Source organism: Chiloscyllium punctatum, chromosome 27 (genome assembly GCF_047496795.1).
Source record: "Chiloscyllium punctatum isolate Juve2018m chromosome 27, sChiPun1.3, whole genome shotgun sequence".
In the NCBI taxonomy this organism is placed as follows: domain Eukaryota; kingdom Metazoa; phylum Chordata; class Chondrichthyes; order Orectolobiformes; family Hemiscylliidae; genus Chiloscyllium; species Chiloscyllium punctatum.
Window position 1 is genome coordinate 41,895,497 of NC_092765.1, and position 13,927 is coordinate 41,909,423.

A 13,927-nucleotide genomic window follows, 5' to 3' on the forward strand; every position below is an offset into this window, starting at 1 on the left:
AGATGTAGGCGCAGGTTTTGCAATTCCTGCGGTGGCAGGGGAAGGTGCCAGGATGGGAGGGTGGGTTGACCAGGTATTCACGGAGGGAATGGTCTTTGCGGAAGGCGCAAAGGGGTGGGGAGGGAAATATATCCCTGCTGGTGGGGTCCGTTTGGAGGTGGCGGAAATCTCGGCAGATGATTAGTTTATGTGAAGGTTGGTAGGGTGGAAGGTGAGCATCAGGGGGGTTCTGTCCTTGTTATGGTTGGAAGGGTGGGGTCTGAGGGCAGAGGTGCAGGATGTGAACGAGATGCATTGGAGGGCATCTTTAACCACATGGGAAGGGAAATTGTGGTCTCTAAAGAAGGAGGCCATCTGGTGTGTTCTGTAGTGGAACTGGTCCTTCTGGGAGCAGATACAGCGGAAACGGAAGAATTGGGAATACGGGATGGCATTTTTGCACGAGGTAGGGTGGGAAGAGGTGTAATCCAGGTAGCTGTGGGATCGGTGGGTTTGTAAAAAATGTCGGTGTCAAGTCGGTCGCCATTAAGGGAGATGGAGAGGTCGAGGAAGGCGAGGGAGGTGTCAGAGATGGTCCAGGTAAATTTAAGGTCAGGGTGGAATGTGTTGGTGAAATTGATGAGTTTCTCAACCTCCTCGCGGGAGCACGAGGTGGCGCCAATGCAGTCATCAATGTAGCGGAGGAAGAGTTGGGGAGTGGTGCCTGTGTAATTACAGAAGATGGACTGTTCTACATAGCCAACAAAGAGACAGGCATAGCTGGGGCCCATGCTTGTGTATGTGCTTGTTATAGCAACATTTCGTCCCCCATAGTCCACACCGAGCCTTATGACCCCTGATTGTGGTTTCTGCAGCACTTTGCCTTATTTTTCACATTTTTTTTTAAACAAGCCTCTTGCAGAAGGAACAGTTACATTTTTCACAAACATATTCTCCTCATTCATGGCTGATCTTTTTGTGGCCTCAGCTCCACTTACCCACCCTCTCACCAGCCCCTTAAGTCCTTTGCTATTCAAAAAATTATCTATCTTAGCTGCAAAAACTTTCAGTGAGGAAGCTTCCATTACTTCACAAGCCTTTGGGTGACAAAGTTCCTCCTCAATTCAGACCTAAATCTGCTTCCCCTAATTTTGAGGCTATGCCCTGTTGTCCTAGTTTCACCTGCCAGTGGAAATATCCTTTCTACTTGTGTCTTGTTTATTCCTTTCATTATTTTATATGTTTCTGTAAGATCCATCCTCATCTTTCTCAATTCCCTGGGACAGCGCCACCTTGTGATTGGGTTTGTTTGTGTCAGGGTCTGACTGCTTATTACCGCCCCCCCCCACCCCTTTACAACACATCGGCCTGTGATTGGCTGTCTCTGAGAGAGGCGCCGGGTTGTATCTGACGTTCCCCGAGACAGAGCGGGCCTGTGATTGTTTTGCCCCCGTGCCAGCACCGGTTTGTAATTGGCTCGCCTTGACACAGACTGGGCTATGATTGACTCACAACGTGACAGGACTGGGCTCCGATTGGCTGTGGTGCGGCTGGGAGCCTGCCCCTGAGCTCTGATTGGCTAGAGTGTAACAGGAATGCGTGACCCTGTAGTGTGACTGGGGGCGTAATCTGAGGCTTTGATTGATTGGTGTGACCGGAGGAGCTCTCTGATTGGCAGTGATGTGACCGGCGGAGTGGTCCGGTCTCTGATTGGTTGTAGAGTTTGGTCTGGGTCTCCGATTGGTTAAGTTGCCCCTGGAGGTGCGGCCTGCGTTTCCGCAAGGCCTTGATATGGCTTGGGGTTTGGTCTTTGCATGTGTCTGGGGGCGTGGCCTGGATCTCCGAATGGCCGTAGTGCGTCTGGGGGTGTGGCCTTGCTCTCCGATTGGCTGTGATGTGTCTGGGGGTGTGGTCCGAGCTCTGATTGGCTGCCCGGGATGTTTGAAATTTAACTGTCGTGAGGGCGCGGGCGCTGAGCTGGAGCCGCAGACAGATACCGAGATCGAGATTGACCGTGAGGGTTCCGGCGCTCAGGGTGAGTTGTGGCTGTACCGACCCGCTCTGTGAGCCGGAGGCCGCGGTATAGAGTTGCGGGTTACTCTGGGCTGCCGGAGGTTCGGCAGCGGCCGGCAGGGGCACCGGGGGGTAAGAAGGCTCAGCTCACTGCAGCTAGGCGTCACACACCTCTCAAACCACAGCTCCCTGGTCAGTGCGGGAGGCATCACTCAATGCTTCACCCTCACAACCCCCCCCACCCCCAATCCCCCCACCTTACCCTGCCCTCACCCCCCCCACCTTACACTGCCCTCGCCGCCCCCCCCCACCTTACACTGCCCTCGCCGCCCCCCCCCACCTTACACTGCCCTCGCCGCCCCCCCCACCTTACACTGCCCTCACCGCCCCCCCACCTTACACTGCCCTCGCCGCCCCCCCCACCTTACACTGCCCTCACCCCCCCCACCTTTACACTGCCCTCACCGCCCCCCCACCTTACACTGCCCTCGCCCCCCCCACCTTACACTGCCCTCGCCCCCCCCACCTTACCCTGCCCTCGCCCCCCCCCACCTTACCCTGCCCTCGCCCCCCCCCACCTTACCCTGCCCTCGCCGCCCCCCCACCTTACCCTGCCCTCGCCGCCCCCCCACCTTACCCTGCCCTCGCCGCCCCCCCACCTTACCCTGCCCTCGCCGCCCCCCCACCTTACCCTGCCCTCGCCGCCCCCCCACCTTACCCTGCCCTCGCCGCCCCCCCACCTTACCCTGCCCTCGCCGCCCCCCCACCTTACCCTGCCCTCGCCGCCCCCCCACCTTACCCTGCCCTCGCCGCCCCCCCACCTTACCCTGCCCTCGCCGCCCCCCCACCTTACCCTGCCCTCGCCGCCCCCCCACCTTACCCTGCCCTCGCCGCCCCCCCACCTTACCCTGCCCTCGCCGCCCCCCCCACCTTACCCTGCCCTCGCCGCCCCCCCACCTTACCCTGCCCTCGCCGCCCCCCCACCTTACCCTGCCCTCGCCGCCCCCCCACCTTACCCTGCCCTCGCCGCCCCCCCACCTTACCCTGCCCTCGCCGCCCCCCCACCTTACCCTGCCCTCGCCGCCCCCCCACCTTACCCTGCCCTCGCCGCCCCCCCACCTTACCCTGCCCTCGCCGCCCCCCCACCTTACACTGCCCTCGCCGCCCCCCCACCTTACCCTGCCCTCGCCGCCCCCCCACCTTACACTGCCCTCTCCCCCTCACTCTGCCCCCCCCCCACCTTGTGCTGCCCTCCATCCTCCCCCCACTCCCCCTGCGTTGCCCTCCTTCCCGCCTTTCCTTTTGTCTTGGTGTGAGTGGCTTCATCGAGCTGTGTGTTAGATCTTGTGGGCACAAATGCCAACTGTCATTGTTATTGAGGTTCTCCCTGTCCCTGGCGTTGGGGAAGGATGGGTCTTTGTTTTACCCAGCATGACATGGTAGTGTCAGGGTTCGGGAGTAACACAGAGACACAATGTAAGTGACATGGAGAGCGAGTGTGCTGTTGTGGTCAGGTCCACGGAGTTCAAGCCTGTGGTTATGATTCTCCAGCAACAATTGGTAATGGTGCAGGTTTCTTTCAGAGGGTTTGCAGTTGATGCCTCAGTGTTCCCAGACTTTAGTTGGAGGGGAACAAAAACAGAAATTGCTTGAGAAACTCCGCAGAGCTGGAGGGAAAGCAACATTCAAGTTTTGAGTCTAGTCAGCTTTTGACAGAACATTCCAAGTGAAGGGAATTCATACTCCTCTGTGTAAGGTGTTGTGTTTGTGTGAGTAAATATGTCATCTAGAGCAATGTGGCTCTGGTTCTTCCTGCTCTCTATTTCCAGCCTTACTGCATAGCTCTTTGAATTTTTCAGTGAGCTGACAAGAGAATGGCAAAAATGAGAACTGCAGATGCTGGAAACCAGACTCTAGATTAGTGGTGCTGGAAAAGTACAGCAGGTCAGGCAGCATCCGTGGACCAGGTGATTTTTCCTGCTCCTCAGATGCTGCCTGACCTGCTGTGCTTTTCCAGCACCACTCTAATCCTGACAAGAGAATGGGTTATCTGTGAAGTCCAGATTCTTTGGAGTTTATGTTCATTGTCATCCCACATATTAATGTATGACCTCCTTGGCATTGCATCCAGGAGCACTTAATTCTACAAGTGTAAAGTAGCACCTGAGCAGTTTTTAATTCTTCATGCTCTCAATGGACAAAGGCTCGAAAACAAAAGTTATGACACCTTAAGCCTACATTTTCACTGCTGAACTCCAGTGTGGAGACCTCTCAAGGTGGACACGTTACTTTGGTATGACCGCACTGCATCATTCCTGGCTGCCTCCTTCACACTGAAAATAATGCCGATGCCCCTGTATTGAGCAATGTTTTCACAAGTCTATTAGAGTACTGTCAAAAAGTGTGGAGCTGGAAAAGCACAGTAGGTCAGGCAGCATCAAGGAGCACGAGAGTCAGGATGCTGCCTGACCTGCTGTGCTTTTTCAGTGCCACACCTTTTGACTATGATTTCCAGCACCTGCAGTCCTCACTCTTTTTTTTTCTATAAGATTACTGCTAGCTAACCTTAAATTAATGATCATGTTGGAGCTGGATAAGAGCAAATTTGAGAAGCTCTTGGCTTTTCATCTTGAATTCTTTGTAGAGTAGCATAGCCTGGGTATGATGTCACTGGGTGAAAAGTGAATATATGGGATTTATAGCTATTCATCTGATCTTGAAGGGGGAGGGGAGGAGGGGCGGTGGTGATAATCCTGTCTTGAGTGGCGATGGTGTGAACGACTAAGGATTATAAATTATCTTTGTAGGTGACCACGGCTTTACTGAGAGTGGGATAAGGCATTTTAAGTAAAGTAAATCTTGGTTTGGAGTCATTTTACTATTGAATAAAAAAACTGAATTATTTGAAGTCCCACCATGGAGCGTCGGTGGTTGAGGGGTGACATCGTACAGATTTGTAAAATCATGAAGGGTATGGATAAATTGAATAGTCAAGGTCTTTGTCCCAGGATAAGGGAGTCTAAAACTGGAAGACATAACTGTAAGATGAGAGGGGAAAGCTTTAAAGAGGACCTAATAAACTTTTTCATGCAGTGGGTGGTGTGTTTATGGAATAAGCTGGCAGAGGAGGTGGTACAGGCAGGTACAATTAGAACATTTAAAGGCGTCCAGATGGGTACATAAGTAGGAAAGGTTTAGAGGGATACAGGCTAAATGCTGGCAAACAAGACTAGCTTAGATGGGGATAGTGTGTGGATGAGTTGGACCGAAGAGTCTGTTTCTGTGGCCTGTGACTCTAAGGCTTAAAAACTGCGAAGTGACCAGTGTTAATTCCTATTCCTCTCCTCACTTTGTTGTCATGACTTCAACATACTGAAGGTATTTTCAAACTCCCTGTCCTCTCCACCATGCATCACCTCAATGCTTATTGTTTATTTAGCTCTGTCAAAAGGCAAGCTTTTTTAATTCGTGGGATACACCTACTGGCTAATTTTGTTACTCATCCCGAAATGCCTTCAGGGCAATTCAAGACTGTTGTGGGCTTGGAGTCAAATAGGCTAAATCTGATAAGGATGGTAGATTTCCTTCACTGAAGGATATTAATGAACTAGATGGGTTTTTATGACAGTTGCTAATCATCTTCGTTGCCAAGGGATTATGCACCTGTGCTCCTTAGTCTGTTTGTTCTGCAACACTCCCTCAGGCTCTACCATTAACTGTACAAGTCCTGCCTTGGTTTACCTTACCAAAACACAATACCTCACATTTTATCTAAGTTAAACTCCACCTGTCACTCCTCGACCCATTGTCCCATCTGATCAAGGTCCCAAATGTTCATTTCTAACTTTTTGTCCAGTGACAGATACAGTCACCCTTAGAAAACTTTTATTACAGATTTTTGATTGAAACCAAATTTGATCATTTGCCATGAAGGGGATCCGATTGTGAGGGACAGGGTTTATGTGCATTTATGGATTAGGGATAAGTCAGCATGGCTTTGTGCATGGACAATTTTGTCTCACTAACTTGGTTGAGTTGAAGAGGTGACAAATAAGATTGAAGGCAGAGCCGTGGATGTTGTCTACATGGGCTTCAGCAAACCATTTGACAAGATTCAGTATGATAGACTAGTTAGTAAGGTTAGATCACATAGCATCCAGGGGGAGCTTGTCAATTGGATATAAAGTAGGCTTGAAGTTGGAGACAGACTGTGGTGATGCTGGAGGGCCGCTTTTCAGACTGGAGGCGAATGGTATGCCAAAAGGAACGGTGCTGGGTCCACAGCTTTTTATTACTTATATAAATGATTTGGATGTGAATATAGGAGGTATGGTTAATAAGTTTATAGCTGACAAGAAAATAGGTGGTGTAATGGACAGTGAAGATTATTATCTGAGTACAATGGGACCTTGATCAGATGGGACAATGGACCGAGGAGTGACAGATGGAGTTTAATTTAGATAAATGTGAAGTGTTGCATTTTGGTAAGGCAAACCAGGGCAGCACTTCAACACTTAATGGTTGAGCCTGTGGGAGTGTTTAAAAATGTGTTGCTGGAAAAGAGCAGCAGGTCAGGCAGCATCAAAGGAGCAGGAGAATCGACGTTTTGGGCATAAGCCCTTCTTCAGGATTATGTCTGAAACGTTGATTCTCCTGCTTCTTTGATGCTGCCTGACCTGCTGCACTTTTCCAGCAACACATTTTTAAGCTCTGATCTCCAGCATCTGCAGTCCTCACTTTCTCCTGAGGGAGTGTTGTAGAACAAAGAGACCAAGGGCTGCAGGTGCATAATTCCTTGACAGAGGAGCCTCAGGTAGGCAGGCTGGTGAAGGTGGTATTTGGCATGCTTGCCTTCATTCGTCAGAACATTTGAGGATAGGAGTTGGAATGTCATGTGGCTGTACAGGACATTGCTGAGGCTCCTTTTGGAATACTACGTACAATTCTGGTCAGCTTTCTATGGGAGGGATGCTGTTGAACTTGATAGGGTGCAGAAAAGATTTAAAAGGATGTTGCTGGGGCTGAAGAGCCTGAGCCACAGGGAGAGGCTGAATAGGCTGGGGTTTTTTTCCCCTGGAGCATTAAACACTGAAGGGTGACCTTGTAGAGGTTTATAAAATCATACAGAACATGGATAGGGGCAAACAGCCAAGGTTGTTTCTCCAGGGTAAGGGAGTCTAAAACTAGAGGGTGTAGGTTTAAGGTGAGTGGAGAAAGATTTGAAGATGACCCGGGAGGGGTAACTTTTTCACGCAGAGGGTAGTGTATGCATGGAATGAGCTGCCAGAGGAAGTGGTGGAGGTGGGTACAATTACATCATTTAAAAGGCATCTGGATGGGTACATGAATAGGAAGGGTTTTAGGGATGTGGAACTGGATCAGTTTGGGCTCTTTGATTTGCACAGATTGCACTGAAGGATCAATTTCCATGCTGAATGACTTTATGGCTCTAAAGTCACTTGTTTTTCTAAATTGCAGTGAGTATAAGCCTAAATAATGCAACCACTACAGGCTGAAGTCTTTGGAACTATCAGACTCCGAAAAAGATCAGAATACCCTGATTTTATAAAGCTAGTTCCTATTTGAGTTGCTGGATAACCAACAGTACAACACACATAATCTCAGTTAAAAATCCTTCCTGACAAAGAAGCAGTGCTCCAAAAGCTTGTACTTTCAAGTAAACCTGTTGGGCTATAACTGTGTTGTGTGATATTTAACTTTATCCACCCCAGTCCAACACTGGCACCTCCACATCACTTGTGATCTAGATGAGGGAAGGTGATATGGGACAGAATATGGAAGTATGATTGGGACAGGGGAATTCGCCCATGATTAGATAGTTTGGCAGTGATGCTGTAATTACATTCTGTTCATTGGTGAAACAACCTGGTCTTAATTTACTTCATTCATTACATCAGAGAAAGATTGTCGAGACAGATGTGCAAACTGGGGCAGTGTAGAATTCCATTCTGTCCTTCACCCAAGGTCTAGACTCAACAAAGTGACCCATAGTCTGATTGATAGTGGGAAATTTCTTGGAAGCATCTCTGTCTCATCCTAGACAAACTCTGGAGTTGTAAAAGGGCATTTGCGGCAGTGAGTTGGCTGTTTTGCAGTTTCGAGGTGCACGAGGCTGGGAAGAAGTAATCATGTCGCAATTAAGACTGTGTCCCCTAGCTACTTTTGGTAATGTTTATTTTTCAGAAAGGCAAGAATCTAGTTGGAGCCTTTATTAGTGAGACCCTTTTGTACCGGTACATAATTGTCTGTTCTTCACTTGTTGAGCCAACAAGCTTCATCTTTTCTTCCAGAAAGGAAAAAGCTAGTACATCCATTTGTTCCAAAAACGTCTAATGGAATGTAGCTAAATCATGCAATGTTAGCAAATTGTAAAAGCCATTATTTTTGTCAGCCAGTCATAGTGTTGATAATCTTTCAAGACCCTGGGTTAAAGTAGAAGGATTACTGTCATAAAACTTTAAAATTTAAAAATGTGTTGAGTGGTGCAAGGGAGGTAAATCTGAGCCTTTCCTCGAACTACAGTTTGTTTATTTGAGAATAATTGCTTCCATTCTTATCCTTTCAGGAAACAATGCCTGCAAAACGGAAAACAACTGGTCGCAAAAAGAATGCCCTGGAATTAAAGAAATATGAAAAGCTTCAAGCCTTCCTGAAGGATTTTGACATTGAAGGTAGTAAACTCAGTCAACTATACAATATTATTTTGTTAACAGTCTGTGTGGATTATTTTTCAGTTCTCCGAGTAAGTTTTGTTTAAACTAGTTAATCTATAAAAAAGATTGGTAAGAATATTGCCAGGGTTGGAGGTTTGAGCTACAGAGGGAGGCTGAATACGCTGTGGCGGTTTTCACTGGAGATTCGGAGGCTAAGGGGGCACCTTGGAGGTTTATAAAGTCATGAGGGGCATGGATAGGGTAAATAGACAAAGTCTTTTCTCTGGGGTGTGCAAGCTCAAAACTAGAGGGCATAGGTTTAGGATGAGAGGGGAAAAATATAAGAGACCTAAGGGGCAACTCTTTGATGCCGAAGGTGATGTGTGTATGGAATGAGCTGCCAGAGGAAGTGATGGAGGCTGGTACAATTGCAACATTTAACAGGCATCTGGATGGGTATATGAATAGGAAGGGTTTGGACGGATATGGGCCTGGTGCTGGCAGGTGGGACTAGATTGGGTTGGGATATGGACCAGTCAGCATGGACCAGTTGGACCGAAGGGTCTGTTTCCATGCTGTACAGCTCTCTGACTCTGCCCTTTTCTTCTTGCAGAGTTATTATTTCTCTGGATTGTAAGATATAGGAGCAGAAGCAGACCATTCAGCCTGTACAGTTTGCTTTGCTATTCAGTAGCTGATCTGATCATCCTCCACTTTCCTGACATTTCCCTGTAACCCTTCATTCCCTTACTGATTAAAAATCTGCCTATCCGAGCCTTGAATATATTGGTGACCCAGATTCTATAGTCTTCTGCTGGAAAGCATTCTACAAATTTGCTACCCGCAAATGAAATTCCTTCTCATCTCTGTCCTAACTGGATGACCCCTTGCCCTTAAATAATCTTCTGGTCCTAGACTCTCCCACAAGAGGAAATAACCTCTACATCTACCTGGTCAAGTCTGCTAATAATCTTTTACGTTTCAATAAGTTAACTTCTCATTCTGTTCCTTTTTAAAAATTTTTTAAGAGTAACAGCTCCTTGCCTTGATAACTAACTTCTGAATGTAAATGGTAGAATTGCCACTCTCTTAATGTTTGCTTGTCTGAACTGTGACATTTCTTATAGTTGAACGCCGAAAGAGAGAGATGGAGAAAGCAATGAACAGTCTTCTCATCACAGTAGATGCTTATTACAGCCGTGCGATTATGAAACTCCCAGTGGCTGTTCGACAGATGGATTTCCTTGACTACCTTGGTAAGACATTGCTCCCATTGTATCTGCTATGCACTGGTTTGGGGGGTGCTTTGAGGGCAGCGGCTTGTTGAATCAGGAGCATGACCATTCAAGCTGAATTGAAGCTCCACATCAGCCTCCAAGCTCAATACCATTTTGGAGATCTCTGTTCTAGGCTCATGTTTGTAAAATGTTGAAAATACTTTAATGTCAGAAATCAAGATTTAGTCTTTTTTTAAAGTTTACAAAATATGCTGCAATTTGAATTAATTATTTAATTTCAATGCAAGTCTGTATATATTTTTCTGAAGCTATTACATTGTACAAGTTAATTCCGGTCTCTTATAATCTAATGAAATGCTGCTACATTTTCTGATGTTCGCTGCAGTATGATTGCAGAGTGTTCAAATATTCAGAAGCACAACATTTAGCAATCATTGTTCGTGCATTCAATGAGCCTCAATCTTGCTCCATTACTAGAGCATGCTATCTAAGATGTCATTTCAGTGCAATACTGAGAGAGTGGTTACTTTAGATGACCTGAAGCCCTACTCATGTCCCTCTACACCCTTCCTATTCATAAATCCATCCAAATGCCTTTTAAATGATGCAATTGTACCAGCCTTCACCATTTCCTCTGGGAGCTCATTCCATTCATTATACCATTTAAAGGTAAGGAGAGCTCTTCAGGAGAGATGTATATGTTATCCCTCAACTGAGGCTGTTGGTGAGTTTCCATGTTTGCCCAGGAATAAAGTTCATGAAGTTTTTCATTGGAATGCTAATAAATGTCCTAACAGCAAATTGGTTATACTGTTTTCTTTTAAAAAGAATCACCTTCAGATCCAGAATTGCCAATCCCTTTAATGTGAATTTTATTTGGACTTTGTCTGGAAGACAATTAGCTTGCAGTAATGTAGGGTCCTTTGCTTAAAGGTAGCATCAATTATATTGGTAATTTGAAACAGCTCATTTCAAAATGGGCATTGTTTGTGCAGTAATCGGGATAAGCATGGTATTCAATATTCAGCTGTGACCCCTGCTGTTTTTTAAACACTTGATAAGGGATTCAATGTGTTTTATTGAATCCCTGCTAGCAGGGTATGACTTTGTCACTTTTGGTTCGTCGGGTTTCCTAATTCATGTCCATTTCTATTGATGGCTGCTCCTGGCGTCTGCTATGTTGGCAATGTAACTGAACAGATGGGTGCCAACCTAATTGAGGTAAATTCACACCGTGCAAACCACTGTCTTAAACCCTCCTTTTTCTGGGTGCTGCAGCTAACTCGTGTTTGCATTGAGGGTAGTGGGAAGGAGACAGTTAACCCAGTAGTATCTGATGTAACGAGCTAGGAATAGCAATGCAGCTGATGCAAGTAAATTGAGAGTACATTAAAGCGGCAAATAGTAATAATTAGAAATAAATGAGACTGAAGTTAAATCCACCTTGGATGAAATGAAAAAGGGCAGTGTGCCAAACTGACAGTGCTTCCCTCTAAGGTCAGAGGACTGAGGGAACTTGATTCATCTCAACAGCTAAATTGTTACCCTTGTGGTTTAGAGTTCAAACAATTTTGAATGTTCTAAACTACGTTAGACCAAGAAAAACAAAGTAGGCCTCTTAGCCCTTCAAGCCTTCTCTGCCAGTCGGTGAGATTTTGGCTGATCAGATTTTAACCTCAAGTCTACATTCCTGTATATCCTCAATCTTTAATCCCCTTGTAACCAATAATCCATCTACAATTGCCTTAAAATTAAAGATTCTGCATCCAATGCCTTTTGAGGAAGGGAATGCTGAAGTCTGAACCATGTGAGAGAAGAAATATTTCCTCATCTCTGAGAAAGCTGACCCATGAGGCACACCACTAGTGACATCCTATCAGCCCGAAAAATACCCAGCCAGTCTTCTATCCATGCCAAAGTGTTATCCCAACAGCATGAGCTTTTATTTTCTACAATAGCCTTTGACACATCCAACGGTTCCCTTTAATCCAAAGCATAAATTACTTCTTAAACTCTAATAAATTAGTCGAACATGATTTCCCTTTGACAAAACTAGGTTAGCTGTGCTTAATTGTTTTAAACTTATCCATGTGCCACGTTAAAACTTCTTTAATAATAGCTTCTAACATTTTCTCTATATTTGATGTTAACTGGCCCACACTTTCCTGCTTTCTGACTCCACTCCCCTTTTTTTGAATAAAGTTAGTAATCTGAGAGTTCAATGAGCTATTTTCCAATCTCAAGGAACCGTTTTGGATTCTAATGCATTTTGGAAATTTAAAACCAATGCATCAACTATTGCATTTGCAACCTTTCAGAGCCTAGGATGAAATCATCAGGACCTGAGGACTTATCAACTCAGTTCCAACTCAGTACTACTTTCTGGTAGTGAATATTTTTGTGTTCTTCCTTCCCAACTCCTGATTTACAGCCATTTCTGAGATGCTACTTGTATCATCTTGTGAAGACCAGTACAAAATATCTTCAATTCATCTGTCATTTCTTTATCCTCTATTTCTAAATCCTCAGTCTTCTTTCATTTGGAGCAATGCTTACTTTGTTTAAAAATAATTTAGCAATAAGTCAGAATATGCTGCTAAATCAGGGGACGTGGAGCTCCTCAAAAAATGTGAGCATTTGGAGATGTAACAGTTCCATACTCTCTCTTAACAGAAGTGATTTTAAAAAAAAAAAGTGATCTGGTCAAGTCCAAGTCAGCTGGATTTTATATCATGACTTCAAGCAAATATTATGGAAGCAATTAGGTTATTAACTTGATTAAAACGGTGTTCCAATTCTACAACAATTATTGAAGGAGACAGAATATAGACTTGATAGTCCTCAAAGAAGTGGTCAAACAAAGCCACCCACCTGCTCCGTACCTTTTTTAGATTGCCCTGAACCCATTACTTTGGTTCCAGTGTATAGATTAAAAGCATCACCATTTCCACTAATTTCAAATGACAAGCATACTTGTTTTTTTATCTGCTTCCTACATTGGGGTAATTTAGAAAGAACTTGAGTCATTCTGTGGAAACTGGTATTGAAAATTCCTGTTTATTTATCAAAGGTTCTTTAAGTCAATGAAGTAACAAGACAGCCTATTCAACCATAGAAGCAAATGATCTTCAGTTAACAAAGAAATTGACTGCATAATCCTGAAGGAATAGAACAATTGTTCAGGGTTTAATTTAATCTATGGGGAGAAAAGCAATCAAGTTAGGTATACAATCTCAGAAGTTGAACTTTAAACCCACATTATATCAATAAACCTACTGCCATTTTATTCTCAAAGTATTGTCAAGTTGATTTGTTCTTTGGATGCATTGACTTGATGCTCATAGCTGCAATCATTAAGCTTGGGTGTGGACAAATAAAATAGCTGCAGAAAGAGCTGCAGTTAACGTTAACTTGAAGCAGACAAGGCAAAGCATTGAGTAAAACCTGTTACACACTTAGAAACAAGTGATTTCTGCATCGTTTGGAAGTACAAAATATATAATAGGTGCTGTGAAATATTGACCTCCTCTGAACAGAATAATTAAAAAGCATTTGGAAGTTAGGAACATAGTACTCAGGAGTAGGATTAGGCAATTCGTTCTTTAGAGTCTGCTCCATTCAATGAGATCACGACTAATCTAGTCGTGATCTCAAGCCTACATTCCTGCCTGCCTTCACAGCACTTTACTCCTTTCGTTAATATAAAATTAATTGTTCAGCTCTGTTTTAAATAAATTTGTTGGCATCCTTTTTAGTATCTGAGGGGGTGATTCCTACAGACAGGCAACCCTTTGAGAGAAAAGGTTCTCCTTGACCCCATCTTGAAAGGTGATCTCTTATTCTTAAACTGTACTACCTTGTTTTAGGCAAAAGTGAGAACTGCAGATGCTGGAAACCAGAGTTTAGATCAGAGTGGTACTGGAAAAGCACAGCAGTTCAGGCAGCATCCGAGGAGCAGGAAGATTGATGTTTTGGGCAAAAACCCTTCATCAGGAATAGCTACCTTGTTTTAGAACATCCTGT

The 13,927-nt window shown here is 45.3% G+C and overlaps 1 protein-coding gene across 1 annotated transcript in view; it reads left to right on the top strand.

Moving 5' to 3' along the window:
• Window positions 1-1,903: 1,903 nt before the first annotated feature.
• Window positions 1,904-13,927, top strand: part of cdca8 (cell division cycle associated 8) — a 47,982-nt gene continuing 35,958 nt past the window's right edge. The window contains exons 1-3 of the mRNA XM_072548547.1: window positions 1,904-2,014; window positions 8,579-8,684; window positions 9,794-9,922. Of these exons, the coding sequence (XP_072404648.1) occupies window positions 8,585-8,684; window positions 9,794-9,922 (229 nt within the window). The 5' untranslated portion in view covers window positions 1,904-2,014; window positions 8,579-8,584. The remainder of the gene's footprint in view (window positions 2,015-8,578; window positions 8,685-9,793; window positions 9,923-13,927) is intronic.